This window comes from Podarcis muralis, chromosome 9 (genome assembly GCF_964188315.1).
Source record: "Podarcis muralis chromosome 9, rPodMur119.hap1.1, whole genome shotgun sequence".
In the NCBI taxonomy this organism is placed as follows: domain Eukaryota; kingdom Metazoa; phylum Chordata; class Lepidosauria; order Squamata; family Lacertidae; genus Podarcis; species Podarcis muralis.
This window is the reverse complement of record NC_135663.1, coordinates 51,066,823-51,084,436: the sequence shown is the minus strand read 5'-3', so window position 1 is coordinate 51,084,436 and position 17,614 is coordinate 51,066,823. Positions and strand designations below refer to the sequence as shown.

Below are 17,614 nucleotides of genomic sequence, written 5' to 3'. Positions count from 1 at the left end.
TCACCCCTTTCTCAATTCAAAAATTGGGTGTAAGCAGGTGGGAGACACATTTTATTTTGCTTGTTCTTTATTTATCAGTTTTACATTTATATCCATTCCACCTTTCATCCAAGGAACTCAAGGTGGCACTCACGCACCCACTTTCCCCCATGTTATTCTTGCAACCACCCTGTGAGGTATGTTAGATTGAGAGACCGTGAATGACCCAAGGTCACACAGGAACCTTTGTGCCTGAGTGGGTGACTTTTACCCTGATCTCCCAGGTCTTAGTCCATTTAATATCCTTCTACTTTATTCCACATTCTGGAAAGAATGTGGAACATATAAATGAATAAGCTGGGAAAGGAGAATAATATATTTCCATAGGTTTGGAAACTTATGGGGTCCCTTTTTTAGCAGGCCTGTATGGATCACCAATTCCAGCCTTCATTTCTAACCAATTCAGACTGCAATCCTGCAAACACCTATCAGGAAGCAAACCCTATGGGATTCTGAGTACCATACAGTTACTGTGGCATGAATCTGCACAAACAATTCTGAACCAAGTTAAGCTGCTTGGTTAGGTGCTCAGTATTTATATAACTGTGGTGTTTGAGCGTCTAGTGTTTCCTTGAAAAGGATAAAAGAGAGGGCCAGAACAGTTAAAGGACACGCGGCTTTTTTCTCCCATTAGAGAAGCAACTGTGACAGCAAGGACCTCTTCAGAACCAAAGAAAGACATTTTTCAGTTTAGTTACCCTAGGTAAAGGTAAAGGTACCCCTGCCCGTGCGGGCCAGTCTTGCCAGACTCTAGGGTTGTGCGCTCATCTCACTCTATAGGCCAGGAGCCAGCGCTGTCCGCAGACACTTCTGGGTCACATGGCCAGCGTGACAAGCTGCATCTGGCGAGCCAGCGCAGCACACAGAACGCCGTTTACCTTCCCGCTAGGTGTTTGTAAAACTTCAATGATTTGCAAGAGAGGAGGATGGGGAGAAATCAGTGACCTCCTAGATGCCCTGCCAGGTCCAGTGACCACCAAAATTTTGGTGAAAACCAAAATTATACTAGCTGTTAAATTGTTGTGCTATATAAATGTGCCTGAGGAGACCAAGATTTGCCCATCAAGTACTGTATACTCGTAGCCTTTTTGTAGCAATATAGGTGCTCAAATTTATCCACAGCTAAGTTACAAATAGATTACTTGAGAAAAAACACTTAAAAGTAGGAATACACTAAAACAAAATGTATCATGAAAATAACAGTGCAATCCCACCCTATTGAATTCCCTATTTAAGACCTGTTGAATTCAATGGAGCTTCTCCCAGGTAAGAGGGTTAGGACTTGTGGCCTTAAGTATGTGTTTGTTGCATAACTATACTGCTTAAGACTGCAGGTAGGGTATAAACCTTCTACATTTAGCAAGCTAACGTGCAGAGCAAAAGATCCTAGCTGTGTAACTGGGCACCAGTTGATCTCTTTGTAGAAAATGTGCAGAATGTTAAGATGAGTGGAGTAGCATTTGGGCAGGTAGTTCATTCACAAGTAATGCATTTTGTTACGATGATGTTGACTCTGAAGTACCTATTTCTCAAGGTTATGACATTAATTCTCTAGAAGTCATGTTTGCTTGTGTCTAATGAGGTGTTGTCCAGATGCTGGCTTGAGAGAACATAGTTTGCAGCTCAGTAACCTGGAAGTCTGAAGCAACGCACAGCCAGGGTCTGATTGTGCTGTTTGCTGAAACACTTGTAGTCCCTGTAAAGATACACAAGACTTACTGCCGTTTTAAATTGTTGGTAACTATGAAGAAATGAGTTAGGTTGTATCTAGGTTATGAATTGGTAAGAAACTAAAACAAGTTAACTTATGTATTCATCCTCAAACTAAGGTTTAAAGTGCTCTCCAAACCTTGTTTCAACAGCAATGGAGATTATACTTGCTTTCAGGCAAGAAAAAAGAAACCTTGTGGCTAAGATCTCTGCTTGGTTATAGATGTTTCTATAGATGTTGCACATGGTAACAAAGCTAGAAAGAAAGAAATCACACAGGGACAACCAGGAGCTCTTCTGAGAACAAGTATATCAATGTTGAACAGCAGACTTTTTGAAGCTCATTGAGGGTTGGGGCATTTGTAGCCTATTAATACAAACCCTCTGTGTAGCGCAAGGGTGTGCTTGTCACACTTTTCTCCTGGCAAAGAACGAAAAGTGTTGGAAAAGTTACATGGAATACAGAAATCTTCGTATTTTTTGGAGAATGATCTCTGCTTCAGAAAGCTAGACTTTGTTTCAAGAAAATGCCTGGGTAGATTATACATTCCAGTGAAACTATTTTAAGACTATCTGCATGGGTTACTAGCTAGGATGATGCTCAGTGTTTAGCAATGCATTGTCTCATAAGCTCCATTGCTAAGCCTTCATTGAATTTTAGGGCAGTGGATTTTTTTCCTGCTCAAGGCAGAACTTGACCACAGTCAATCCTAACTTTCTTGCTCCATCTTGTGAATGCTGAAACATCTATATATGTTATTTAAATATCACTTAAATTTCCAAACATACGAGCTCCACTGTTGCTACCCAAAGGCCTTGGTACCAACTGAAAAAATGCCTCTGTAGACCAAACCATAAATGGCTACTTGAAACTGCTGTTTTACCAGCCTTCCAAACCATGGACCTGAATGCTTGGCTGCTGCTCTTTGTTGAGAGTTAACTTAAATTGAGTACCACTGGCTGATTCATTAATCACTGTCAAAATAATGTTTCTGATCGGTTTAATTTTCCATTTCCCCATTGTGCTATTAAGCAATAAATGGACTTCTGCCAGACTATTGGGATGTTTTTTTCTGACTTACATTCTGCAGAAGTAATAGAAAAACTATTTCATTTACACTGAGAATTGTTTTAGCTAGCTTGATGCCTGTCTTAAGACACACCAATGTCTTAATGTGGCTTAGAACAGATTTCTCAAATGTGACCATTTGTTTTTTAAAAAGATTAAGTGTTCCAAAGGGAACCAAAACATGAGCAAAAGTTTCCATTTCAATCAGTAGATTCATGTTGATTAAGCATTTCTTAACCCCAAAGATAAGATGGGCTAAATTGGAACTTTAAATGGGGGACTTGCACAGCTTCTAGTAGCCCCATGTAGGTAGAACTGACTCCAGTAACAGAGCAATGCCTCTGATTAAGCAACTCATGCAATTATTTTTCCCCTCAATCAAACAGCAGAGTGGGAGGGAGAGAGGCTATTGGCTGCTGGGTTCTAACGCTATAATGAAGAAGTTGACAGTTGCCCTCGAACGATGTCTGCCTATTGCCAGACAAAAGGAGAACATTCTGCCTTCTGTAAATAGATTATTGTACTTGCTGGTAGAGGAGGAGGAGCTAGGAATGGCTGCATTCAGCCAACTTGGCTGACTTCCACAAAGCTGAGTTCAGCTGGAAAGACCACATCTTGGCTGATTCAGTATTTTCCTTATTCATGTGTCAAGGAGCTTTTGGCTGGCTTGAAGCTTAGCATTTATTAACTGAGCATGTTATAAGACAAGGACAGAAACCTGCATGCACAGCTCCCTCACTGAGCACTCTCTTCTAAAGCTAAACATTTTGGGTGGCATTTGACTAATTTGTACTCGGAGGAGACCTATTGAGATCAGTGAACTTAAGTTAGTCATAACTGACTAGGTCAGATAGCACCCTTTACTCTCTAAGTAATGACCATATTATATTTAAAGGGAGAGTTGAATTCTAAGATATACACAAGATGCTAGTCCTGTCCCACATATAAAGTGTGTGTTATCTGGATGTAATATCTCGGATATTGTCCTTATCCTCAATGGACTTCAATATTACATATGCCTGCAAAAATGCTTTACTTCCTTAGCTCTTGGGTGTAGAACTGAAGTATAATCCCGTTTGCTATATATCAAGTACTGTATATTATAATGCTAATACAACATACTAAACTATGTACCCTTGACTGGTTAATTCTACAACATGAGGCTGCTGAAGATCATCCCCAAGTAGAAACTATTAACCTGGGAGTGCAATTCAGCATGGACTCATGCTGCTTCAGTCTAATCTAGAGTTCACTGTTAATACAGATATCACAGAAGCTCTTTGGATACCGGCTTATCCACGGCAAGTTAGATTTTGTGTTTTCTGACTGAAGTGCTGTTAAATCTTATTGGCTCCTAAACTTAACACAATGGGAGCTAAATTTAGATGTAAAAGGGTTTCCCAATAATTTCATAATACGCTTAAACTTAAGTCTGAAATAGGAATTGCTAATTTCAGTGAGCTATAGCGGGAAGGTAAACGGCGTTTCCGTGTGCGGCGCTGGTGCTGGCCCGCCAGCTGCTGCTTTGTCACGCTGGCCACGTGACCCGGAAGTGTCTTCGGACGGCGCCGGCTCCCGGCCTCTTGAGCGAGATGAGCGCGCAACCCTAGAGTCGGACACGGCTGGCCCGTACGGGCAGGGGTACCTTTACCTTTACCTTATAGTTCCAAATGGAAGTATTAAGGAGAATATTTCTCAAAATATAGGAAGTATATAACACCTCATTGCTTATCTTAATTTTCTCTTGCCATGTCTAGTATCCTTAGGTGACCTATCTCTGCGTAAGGTACATCTAGCTTATTGGCGTGGCTTTTACAGGCGCTAAATAAGTTGACTGTATTTAATCTCTTTTTAAAAAGTCTCATTGCTCTTTATCATATGGTCTTAAGTGTTATTTTAATGGCAAATTGGCAAGCGTGTTCTGTTGCACACCAACTCCCACATACAAAAAGGTGGGGCGAAAACAAAATCAGCAGCAGTACCAGTTGAACTAGGGCTTACTTTTAATGAGGAATGTAGACACAGTTCAGGAAACAAGTTGGTGTAGATTTTTGGCATGTTGCATGTACAAAAGGGTGCAAGTCGAAGGATATGATGGCTTGATTTGAAGGCTTTGAAAAAAGACCTTGCACCCAAAATATCAAAGAGCTTGGTGAATTGGGGGGGGGGAGTAAATTGACTGTGGTAAGGCTTTACAATATGTACAAGAATAACTTGGCATTCATGTAGTGATCAAAGCATATTTTGTTTCTGTAAACCTTCCCAACTATGATGCAAGCTAGACTGGCTTTCTTGCCATATTGCGGAGGGCAGCGATGAGACTTTGAGTATACTGGCTTGATATTTATTTATTTATTTATTAGAGAAGAGAAGAGCCTGGAAGGCTTCAGCTGGTAGCATCCTGCCTTACAGCTTGTGCTTCTTAACTCCTGCACTATGCAAACCGTCTTGGCCTTCTGAGGCTTTCAAATTAATCTGCTCATTTTGCTGACACTATTATTGCTAGGCCAGCCTTTGAACTAAGGGGAGAAGGCATTATAGACTGGAGAGGTAGGTGGAGGCAGAGTCTGAAAGGCACAGCAAGCAGATGACCTTAAGTCGTACACATCACTTTGGACCCTGCTCCCATCAGATCAATAAATTGTTCCAGAGAAGCTCAGGTTAATCAGAAGTTTCCCAGCACCTTCTTATGGAGAACATTGGTGGCAAATGAGCTTTTCTGAAAGACTGTGCACCACTATTGATCTTCTGATCTACAGTCATACCTCATGTTACATTTGCTTCAGGTTGTGCGTTTTCAGGTTGCGTCCCGCAGTGACACAGAAGTACCGGAAAGGGTTACTTCCGGGTTTCGCCGCTCACACAGACGTGCAAAATGACATCACGCGCATGCGCAGAAGCGGTGAATCACGACCTACGCGCGCAGATGCGGGTTGCGTTCTTTTCAGGTTGCGAACAGGGCTCCAGAACGGATCCCGTTCGCAACCAGAGGTACCACTTTACTGAACAGCTGCAGAAGAGTGTGAGGTGTGTTCTAGGCTGTGCTAGGCTGAGTAGGTCTAGTCAGCCACCGCTTTAACACTTGGAATATGCAGCCTAGAACAGTCAGCAGAATCCTCTGCAATTTGCATGCGGTCTGGCAGCAGACAAACCGATGTGGAAAGTGTTCACTGAAGGCAGTCTGAAAACCACTGCCCTAGTGAAAGATTAGATGCCTGCATCAAATGCCCACAGTACAATTTATCACACTCTCAGCTGAACAACTGTCAGTAGCATATTTTTGTCTACTGCATACAAATAGCTGTCAAGGTGTGCAAAGTGATGTGCCAAATAAGCTTTGTTGGACTACATAACTGCTGAGGTATCCATGCCTTGTAAGTTAGATACATGCTAAAATTTGAGATAGGAAACTCAGCAACTATTTAAAGATGAATGAAGAGGGAAAGTGAATGTCTCCTGTTAATCAAATGAACACTTACTTCACCACCAATGTATGCTGATAAAACATATCTATGGTATTTTTATGTGCAAAAGCTTGGGCTGCTCAAATGCACAGGAAAATAGCTTTCTGCATGCTTAAGAACAGGGGTCGGCAAAGTTTTTGTGGCTTGGGCCGGTTCATGGTTCCGCAGATGCCACAGTAGTGAGCCGTAGTGCGCTCGCACACACGAATGTGCAAGCACTATTTCCGGCACTCCTTCCGGCGCAGAGGAGGCATGCGCAGCTTTCCATTGGTTGCAGGAGCTTCCTGCAGCCAATGGCAAGCTGACCAGTGTTGCGGAAGGCGGTTCCTGCTCTGCTCTGCTCTGCGCTGGTTTAGTGCGGCGCACGGGAACCAACCGAGTGGGAGGGGGCCATGGGCCAGTTAAATGACCCCCCATGGGCCACTTGTGGCCCACGGGCCTTAGGTTGCCAACCCCAGCTTAAGAATAAGAAAGCAACAAAATAGTGATAAAAAGAACAGCATTGTTCTGCATATTTTATTTAGACTCTGCTTTACTTACCAAAACACCCCAATGTGGCTGGCTTAGTGCTAACACACACAAACAAACAACCCCCAAATATTTAAAACATGTACAGTAGTACCTTGGGTTAAGAATTCGTTCTGGAGGTCCGTTCTTAACCTGAAACTGTTCTTAACCTAAGGTACTACTTTAGCTAATGGGGCCTCCTGCTGCCACTGCACCACCGCTGCGCGATTTCTGTTCCCATCCTGAAGCAAAGTTCTTAACCCAAGATAATATTTCTGGGTTAGCTGAGTCTGTAACCTGAAGCGTCTGTAACCCGAGGTACCACTGTACTCTAGATGCAAACCAAAAGAGCAATACCTCCTTGAAGCAATTCTATTTAGAGCAACCCTTACCTTTTGACCTTGGTTTTGAATGTTAAGGCAGCATGTAAACACCTGATTGCTTCCTCCTATCAAGTACAGTAGAGAGATTAGGCGGCAAGACAGGGTTAAAGTAAGCCTTTAAAAGGGGCCTCTTTGACAACCTGCGTGAAGTAGTTGTGCAACCAAGTTGGCTATGGTCACACTGAAATTCTTTATTGCGTGCAAAGAGCAGGCCATTCCCGTATCAGCCTGCCCCATACACTGTGCCCTTTGTTGGAGGTGAAGTGGGTGGCAAACATTTTCAGTTGCGGCACTCCATTTTGAGAACTCTCTCTTGCAAGGCTTGCTTGGCCCTCTGCATTGCCATATTTTTGACACCCAGCAAAACCCTCCCAGACCTTTTAGAATCTTTTACAGTCTTCAGAAGACTTAGCTTAACTGATGCTTTTACGTACTGTTTTGTTGTTTTCAGAACCATTGTTATTGTGCCCTATATTAAATTTTGTAAACGGGACCGTAAATAAAAGGTAGAAGAAAAATCCTTAAATGTGCTAGCGGGCATGGCTCATTAACATTGACAGTTCATCTCTGGCACTTGCCCACTGCATACTTAGGGCTGCAGAGCTGACCATCAGGCTTCACCCTTACACTGGAGAAACTGCCAGATAAAATTGTTGCATGAAGGAAGCTTTCCACTGTCTCTCCCCACTACGCCTCCCCCCCCCCCATATTTTTTTTAGCTTCAAACCCAATTGCAGCTCTGTCCTATTTGAGTGATTTTCCCCCCCTGTGTATATTAGTAGGTAAGCTGACAATGCTACTCTATAACTGCCCTTGGTTATTACAGCTGGAAAAGGCATTGATACGCAATGACAAATGGGTCCAGCATTCACGAGCTTAGTCTTAAGAGCCTGGCTTGAAACGAACTTGCGTTGCCTTTCCCCACAACTGCATTCATAATACTGTATCTCCTTCCCGGTATAGTAAAACTGTCTTCATCTTCACTGCCTTGTTCCAAAAACCCCACCAGCTTCTGCAAACAAACTCTCCACTCTGACACGTTTTCTCTCCCCCCCCCCCCCCCTTTGAAAAGCCTTTTTGTCAGCCTTCCTCTGGTGATAGGAATGAGCTGATGATGGGCATTAATGAATGTCACTGCCAGTTGTGAGTTTCTGAGGCAAACATTGTTTGCTTCCTAGCCTGCCACCCTCTGTGTTCAGTGGGGTGACTCTGTGCTCTCTTTCCATTGGCCCTCCTTCTCTTAGAGCTAAGTATGGACTGTGCCTGCTAGTTACCTTTGCCCTAGTGGGCAGAAACTTATTAAGTGTAGTCACGTGAATCGTGTCCTGAGGGACCTTGGTGTGGAGGGAAGTGTCAGCTGAGCAGGCACAGCAGGGCTTTTGGAAAAGGAAAAGGGGAAAGAAAGGGCTGTTCCTACTCTACAGTGTTTGCTGGGGATTTAAAGGGACCATTAGGATAACAATACAAGCTTAGTTAAGAGAATTTTTATACACAACTTAGGCTAGCTTGCACTCTAAAAGCACTGGAGGAAAACGGGGGGGGGGGAGAGAGAATTGCACACAGGCTCTTTTTAAAAAAATAGCTGCCATGGAAGAGAAGGGAAAGGAACCACTGTTGCTCTTCCAGCAGATTCTCCATTTTCCAAAAGCACAAAAATACAGCAATAATGTATTTTGCAAACTTTGGGCACTATGGCTAACAAACAGCTGCCTTAACAAAGAAACAGAAATGTTAAACGTAGTGCCTTTGCCTGTTCAAAATCTCTTGCCTTTCTGGAAGAGGGCAAGTGGCAAGAATGCTGATGTTGCCAGCTTCGTATGGTAGTAGAGCATGAGAATAGCTGCATCTCCCTCTCTGGGGGCGGGGAGGGGTTCTTTGATAACACGTTGGGTTCACAACTTTTCTTTTTTGTCAACAGATTGCTGCGTTAAAAAAAATAACAAGGACAAGAGATCACAATGCAAGCTCATGAATTGTTTAGGCATCTGCGAATGCCAGAACTTGGTGACGTAAGGCAGTACGTGCGCACTCTCCCAACAAACACGCTGATGGGATTCGGTGCTTTTGCAGCTCTCACAACTTACTGGTACGCCACAAGACCCAGAGCTCTGAAGCCACCATGTGATTTAGCAATGCAGTCTGTGGAGGTTGAGGTAAGGAATCGCCGTCTTTCATCCCTTGCGTATTTACTTGCAAGATTAGCATAGCATGTTTCATAAACTGTTTTTTAAACTGTTCTGTGATGCAATTATTGGATTAAGGCAGTGCTTTGAATCTGGTTGTATGTGCCAACGTGCCACCCACAGTTCATACCAGTCACATTCCTTTTGTCCCCAGAGCATATAGTTCTGTTGCAGCATTTTATATAGCTTTCTTATATTGATTGCAGCAGACTATTCTGGCAAGGTCTAGGAAGTGTGCAAAGGGAATGACTGCATCATGTGCTCAGGAGCGAGGGCTAGGAAGCTATGCAAGGCAGAAAAACTACGTGTTGGAGTAGGCTTGGTTCAAAGCATCCATTGATTTCTGAGATGTAAACAGCTCAGAACCTTTTCTGCAGCCATGTAGGTTTGAAACAGATACTTTTCTAAAGCAATGGTGAGGAACCTTTCTGGCTGGGTGTACCAGATCCTTATTTCTCCCTACCCCTGCTGGCAAAGTTTGGCAGGTGGCTTATATTGGTACTGTTGTCGATGTACCCTCTGATATTTCACAGTGCTGCTGTAGCACTGTGTTGCCCTCCTTAGGCCAACTACAGTAACCACAGATAGTTAGTTTCCAGTTGAACAGGGATAATGTGCACTGTTTATTTAATTTATCTCTAAATCTCCCTCCATCTTCCAGGATCCCAGGGCAATTTACAGCATGCACATTAAAACAACAATAAAACCATTCATAAATCAGCAATTCAGATAATGCAACCATACAATTAAAACAGCTATGTCGCACCAGACAACTTCACTTTCAGCTGGTCTCACCAAATCAGTTTCAGTAACTGAGGTTCATGAATTATTCATTTTATTTAAGTGCATTTGCATAATAACACAATTAATAGTAAATTGCTAATAAAACCACATGCAAAACAAAGTGTGCCTCTTCTGTGTTGTTCTCTCCCTCTGGGCTAGGCAGGTGGTGAGTCCTTTTACCCTAGTACAGAGAATGAAGATGGATTTGGCCTCCTCAGGTTCGCAAGATTGTAGCTGTTCTTTGGTTTTGCCGCACTGGAGAGAGTGGAACCAAGTATGCACAGTCGTACTTGGATACTTTAGAGCAGGCATGTCCAACAAGTAGATCGTGATCTACCGTTAGATCACTGGATGTCTGTGGTAGATCGCTTTATACTTTGGCTCCCCTAAAAAAAACTCAACACTTTTGCCCTGCACCCCCCAAAACAGGGCTTTCCTTCTTTAAAAAAAGCTCAAGAACTTTGACCTGAACCCCCCAAAAAAGGGGGGTAGATCAATGCCAGTTTTTAACTCTGTGAGTAGATCACAGTCTTTTGGGAGTTGGCTAGCCCTGCTTTAGAGGATAGTTTCTCTTTGTGCTTTCTCCTTCCCTGGCTGTCTGGCCTGGCTCCAATCCAGGCTCATTCTTGCAGTCAAAATATCCCATACAGTCCAATACAAGTGTGAAATAAAGGTCAGTAGCAATTTCCTCCACGAGCAACTTTAACAAGCAGCTTTGAGCAAGGGGCCTGGGTAGGCTTTCACTATCCTAGTTGCCCCAGACATGACCCTTGGCAAACTTCTTTGCATTTTCTACATCTTGTGCCAAGCATAGCTATTTGTGAATTAGGAGGCCGTCTTTCCATATAGACAGAAATTTTCCATCTACAGGGTCCCTCTGGCAATCCCTTTTCTGTTTAAGTACATGTTCAGGGATTGTGGGGATTTCTTCCAGCCCTATAAGTTTTTGGGGTGGGGTCCAGCATTGTTACACTGTGATACAGGCAATCACCAGACCACAGGTACCAAAACATTTTGAACACAGAGATGCAAAACATTGTGATTAGACAATGCACCTGAAAATTATACTCGATTAGTTTTTCTGAATTCTTTAAATACTCTCCTGTCATTAGTTGTACAGTATATGCATCTAGTTAGATCCATGTGCAGTTTCATTGTGTTGGTGGCTTTGTTTCCTGCATATGCTATTAAATTTTTTGGTTCACTCATTCATTTTCATGTTAATGATAGTGGTCATTAATTATTGGTCACTGTGTAGTGTGGATCTTTATTTTTACACTATTCTTAGGAATTGCATGTTTTCATTCTTTTATACACCATACCCTGACCAGCCAAAGAGGAATTTTGTAATGTTTTGTAATGTTGTAAGTATTTTAATAAAATAAATCTGAAACAGCCTAATTGAAATGAGCTTGATCTCTTGCCGCAGTATACTGGAGCAATACTTTTCAGGCTCATGGCATTAAAACTGATTGTGTGGATAAATAAAAACCTTGTGCTGAACTGGCTCATACTTCACTTTGTCTAGCAAACTATTATCCTGGATAAACTGGGGTGTTTTTGCTGAATAGGAACTGCTAACTTAGGTCTGATAAGGTATTAGTAGGGTCCTTTTCAAAAAGTCAACAGATCTTGCCCATTATATTTTCCAGAGTGTTTGGGAATAATTCTTGCAAATGAAAATCCATTATCAACTGTTGCTATTTCATTGTACTTGCTGCAAAACCAATTTGATGTGTATGGAAAAGTACATCTGGTTTATGGATTTTGAGTACACTTTGTACCTTGAAATTAAACTCTAATCAGGACTTCATTTTCTTTATCAATTGATAGGTCTGGAAGTCACTGTGCTTGAGAAGACCACTATTCTAAGTGCAGGGCAAATAATTGAGAGTTGAGGTGTGGGTATGTGCTTGCTTCTGATTCTAGTCCTCATAGACTTCAACAATAATTCCTTCAAGTTTAGGTTAAGTATATCTGAATAAGTACTCCAGTAGATGGCAAGGAATAAATGAGGATGTAGCTCTTGCACTTCTAATAATTATGAATTTTGACAGGTTCTGTTCTTTTCCTATTAGTCATTAAAAAAGAAAGGCTCACGTCTGATGGAAATCCTGTATTTAAGGCATGCACATTAAAGCCATCACTAGTAGTATCAAATGAAATAATGAGCTTCTATCATACAATATTTATGTAAAACAAAAGGAAAAACCTAGAGAAAATCTGGCTGTTCTTGGTTTTTGCAACTCTTGCTCCTACTAGATGACACTTCCTTACTGGGCCCAGGGTGGCCAGTCATCACAGGCTGGAAGGATTACCTTATATCCCATCAGGATCACTCACTTGCCCAACTTGTACTGACCTTACACCGTGATCAGATGTAAATGTTTGACTCTACTAGCCAAACAAGAAGCATATTTGTGTTTGCTTCTGTGGAGTAACTACCAATTCTTTCTGGAAAATTCTTGGAACTTAGCTGCAAATAAACTTTTTTTTATGCTAGTGCACACATATGGCCAAACAGAAATAGCTTCACCATTTTCTCCAGGAGCTTGTGAATTTCAGCTTGTGCATACCATAACCCTGCTCCAGAGGATCTAATGCCACACTGAACTTCAGAGGCAGCGTCCTCTATGGTCCAGGGTCAGAGACAATCCTCTGCTCCAAAGTCTGGAGAAGCGTATGGACCTTAGGGACTGCCTCATACTCTCCAAAGTGCAGGCGTACTCCTCAACCACATCCTGAGCTGCTTCTCCCCTTCTCACTGCTTACAATTCAAGCAGCAGCCAGTGCTTCCTGCAGAAGCTCCCACTTCTGCCCACCAATTGCCCTCTCCCCAATTGGGCTGGAAGAGACAGGGATCTGCTTGCAGAATGTTACTCTATATGAAAGACATGTGTGCAGCAGGGTTAAAGGCTTTAGCTTATATCCATAGATATTATATCCTTCCTTCCTTCCTTTCTTTCAAGGTCCTCCAAGCTGCAAACCAATATTTGTTATTGCAACCAGTTGGTGTCTGTGGGGTTTTTTTGGGAAAATGTCTGAAATGCAACACAGAATTTTGTTACTTTAAACCATGACATAGCCTAATGGAGGAGAGAGAACAAAGCCACATCTTCTAAAATCCCCCTTTTTCACAATTGCTGCTGTTAAGACAGCCTGCCCTCCTGTGCTCTAATGTTCCTATAAATCCTAGTTTGAAGTCCCTTTTGGCCTCCTTTTTCCAGCATCCTTGTCATGGTTTTGCAACTGGGGTGCTGATTTTAACAGAGCCGCCTCATGGCATTCTTTCAAAAGAGCGGCTGGTGATGCTGACACTCTTTCCATAACCTAATAAACCGGTAGTTGGCAAATAGCTGTTGCAAAATACCAAGTTTCTGATGGTTAGTGGGTGGCTGGCAATCTGGGCCCTGCTGGCTCGGGTTGTGTGCTCTCCTTAAATCAACAAGAGCTTGCTCACAGCTGACAACACAATAGCTTCCTCAGGCATACATCCAAGGATCCTTTCACTCCAGAGAAGTGTGCCTGCAACAAAAGAGTCTTGAGAACTACCGGCACTTCTGCCATTCTTCTCCCAACCTCTTTCAGTGAAGCCGCTGGCTGACAGCAGGCCAATTGCTTGGCCCGCCTATGCCTGCTGTAGTTCCCCTCCCTCCTTCCACTGCCAGTAAACTAGGCACTGGAATATTATGCTGTAAAGCAGCATGCAAAATTCCACGTGCACAATGAGAGTTGCAGTGGTCTCTCAAGAGCCTGAGCTGGGAATTAGTTTAGATTTTTCCTCTTGCTATGAATTTTAGGGGAAGGGTATATAACTCAGTGGTAGAACATCTCCTTTGAGTGTAGAAGGTCTCAGGCTTGATCGCCGGCATCTCCAAATAAGATCCTTTGTCTGAAGTTCTGGCAAGCCACTACCTGGCAGTGTAGACAGTACTGAACTAATGGACCAAGGGTCTGACTTAATGTTGTGTATGCATTAAAACCGAGCAAGGTCCACCCCCCACCTCCCATTGCCTTTAAAATCAAATCTGCACATGATTGCACACATCTATACAGTTGGATGTGTTTCCAAGTCAAGTGCTGCCTGCCCACACCAGTGGGCGGAGGGGGGGAGTGGTTGTCCTCATACGTTTGCAAATTGGATTGAAATTGGTTTGGGGGAAACAACATAAAAACACAGTATCTCTCAAGGAACTTCAGGACAGATGTGGATTGTGGCTAACATGTGTACACTGCTTCACAAACCCAGCAGTGGGATCACACTGGATGTAGAGTAAATAGCCTTGTGTACACTGTATAAGGCAGCTTCCTGTGTTACTACGCTTAGCAGTCTTATAAAAGCTCATCCTTTCTGAGCTTCACCTCACCCCCATGTCTCCTACAGGAAATATTACTGATACACCTTTAAAAGGTGGCAGCGAGGATTTCTGTATGAAGTACTGGACTTAGGAAGTTTAAATGCCAAGTATTCACTTGCTAGAGAGTTTTTCTTAGCAGCACTGCTTCATGCCATAAACCAGAGTCCGTAGGGCAGTTATTCTCCAGCTAGCTTGTATGGATGCAAGCTTCTGTCTAAAGAACAATGGGATGTGGTTAACTTTGATTATCCTGCTTATATTTTAAGATAAAAAGCCATGCAGACCTGAGGCATTTTTTTATGGTACTGTGTACAGTTACACCTTAAAATTATGGATACAGTACATGTGTATGATACAGATAGTGCTCTTTCAAGGAACCACAACCACATCTACCACCTTGGGACAAATTCAGGTTTGCTATTGCTGCTTCATCTTCATCGTCATTTTATTATTTACACCCCGCCCATCTGGCTGGGTTGCCCCAGCCACTCTGGGCAGCTTCCAATACATATAAAAACACAATAAGATGTCAAACATTAAAAACTTCCTGATACAGGACTGCCTTCAGATGTCTTCTAAAAGTTGTGTAGTTATTCATCTCCTTGACATCTGATAGGAGGGCGTTACACAGGGAGGGTGCCACTGCTGAGAAGGCCCTCTGCCTGGTTTCCTGTAACTTCACTTCTCACAATAATGTGTGAAATGGCCCTAAGCAGCAAGGTAAATGAGAATATAGGAAGAAATCATGTAAGCTTCTCATTGAGTAGAGAGCACTTTGCAACCAATTAGTCATATGTGTTAGATAGGAATGATGCAAATAAAGCATTTCTTATTTGAGGCATTTCTTATCTTGGGGTTTTTTGGTTGCTGGGATAGTGAGTGATCATGATCACAAGACGTCCACTTACAAAGCAGGCCTTCACTGAAGAGTATAGTATTCTGTAATGATGGCGAGGAGCTTCTAGTTCATAAAATGTCACTTTGAAAACTTGATCAGCTGACTAATTCTTTCAATGAAACTTTCATGTAAAACTCAAGTAGTATTTTATATAGATGTCTGTTCTTGAATAAGAAACTCTGTGTGAGAACTAGTTTGAAACCAGCTGAACCAGTTTTACAATGAAAAATTCTTTTCCCGAGCGAGCTGTTTGTAAACACACCAAAAAGGTGCTTCCAGACAATTACCTTCTTTGCAAGGTGAGCAGTGTGTATTACAGTGGAAAGGGGTTAAAATACACGCTGTACAAATGTTTAGGGCACAGGTGCAATTCTTATACTTCAATAATGTACTAAAGAGAAATCTGGTTTTTTGTCAGCGGTTGTAAAACAGGTGTGAGAAACTTTTGGTCCTCTAGATGTTGCTAGCAAGCATGGCCAGTAGTCAGGGATGATAGGAATTGTAGTTCAGCATCATCTGGAGGGCTTTACATTGGCTACCACTGCCTTGAAACAAGGCAATTGCAAAAGATTATACAGTTATTGCAGCATAATGTTAGACTTTTCTCAACTTTGGTCTAGTTTAAGTGGAAATGAGAAACCAACCTTTTGCAGTGACTCATTGACCTTGTAGTGTGTAGAGCAGGAGTTGCCAATGTGAAGTCCACAAGCACACGTTTCCACCGGGTCCCCCATCCCCTTTGATGTTAGGCTTGAAAGAAGCATTTTGTTTAGAAATGGAATAGGTTGTGGCGTGTGTGTGTTGCCCACAATAGTTTGCAGATGTGCCCATGACTGCAAAAAAGCAGGCAACCCCTTTTTAAGTTCAACATTTTATTCTATTCAAACAAATTTATAAGCATAGGATGACTAATTCTAGAATACACTTCCTTTCTGCAAACTGCAACTGGACGACGTTATCAGCACTAATTTTGTGTGTGTGTGTGTAAGTATCAACCAAATACAGCTGAACTTAAATTTAACTATATGGGATGCCCTAGTATTGTAGCAGAAATGAAATGAGATAGGAACTGAATTTATATCTGTCACACATTTTAGCCAGAGTTTTGCTTCTTTCGTTGACATGCTCCCTAATTCAATCAACTGTTGCAACAACCTAGTCACTTGGCTGTTACTGTCTGACATCGAAAAGAAGGGTCACACAGGACGCTTTGGAGAAAGAAATGTGTAATTTAACCTTCTTTTATATACAGGGTGAAGACCATGCCCGAAGATCATCACTACTTGATAGTGATGAGACAATGTCATACTACTATGATGATGTGAAGACAGTTTATGATGTCTTCCAAAGAGGAATGCATGTGTCAAGTGAGTATTCATACTTTGGGAAAGCAAACTGGAACAGTGCTCTAGTCACCTGAAAGAAACAGTAGCTGACTGCTTTCATAGTGCAGTAAAATATTGTCTGCTGGAATAGCAAATAGTAATCAGCTGATGATTGAAGTTTAAAGTGAGAACTGTGTATCATGATGGTTGCAATATTGACATTGTGAGCAATGAAGCCTTGCACATGAATTTTTAACTTTAGAATCATTTGGGGGGGGGGGGCTAGATTGAACCATCTGGTGGTGGAGTGAACTAGAATCTCCCCTGTCTTTCTTTCTTTTCCTTTTTAGTTGCTAAAATTCTTAAACCTTTTAAACTTTTATCACTGTAGACAATGGCCCTTGTTTGGGTGTAAGGAAACCAAATCAACCATATGAATGGATCTCTTACAAGGAGGTAAGCGGACACAACTTTGTGTATGTTGATGGGGTTGGTGCTTGGTTCTTTTGATGCTTCCAGCAATCAAGTTATTTGCTTTCAAAAATGTTGGGATGAGGGAAGTTCAACAGCCACAATTATTGGGTGCATACTTAAGTGGCCTATGTTCTTTATGTTTATATTTAATACAAAATTTGTTGTTAAGTTTCACTAGTATCCAGGCTTTATGTGTCGCACACTTGCCTAATCTATAGTTCAACAGACACTTTCCAGTATCTTTCAAAACTTGAATTCTAATCAGTTTTTCCTTTTGTGAACTTCCTTATATTTCCTGCCCCTTCCTTTCAATCCATGAAAAGCCTGTCTGGAGGGGTCAGAGGCTCCAGACCCTGTGCACAATGGGGAAATTACCCAGAATGGGTGGAAACTTTGAGCGATAGCAGACATCTGATTGGTT

General features: G+C 42.2%; 1 protein-coding gene across 6 annotated transcripts in view; it reads left to right on the top strand.

Annotated features, from left to right (window-relative positions):
* ACSL1 (acyl-CoA synthetase long chain family member 1) overlaps positions 1-17,614 on the top strand; it is a 148,257-nt gene that overhangs the window by 108,439 nt on the left and 22,204 nt on the right. For all 6 annotated transcript variants that reach the window (XM_077934269.1, XM_077934270.1, XM_077934271.1 and 3 more), the window contains 3 exons: positions 9,091-9,325; positions 16,647-16,761; positions 17,111-17,175. In XM_077934269.1, coding sequence (XP_077790395.1) covers positions 9,131-9,325; positions 16,647-16,761; positions 17,111-17,175 — 375 coding nt within the window. In that variant the 5' untranslated portion in view covers positions 9,091-9,130. The remainder of the gene's footprint in view (positions 1-9,090; positions 9,326-16,646; positions 16,762-17,110; positions 17,176-17,614) is intronic.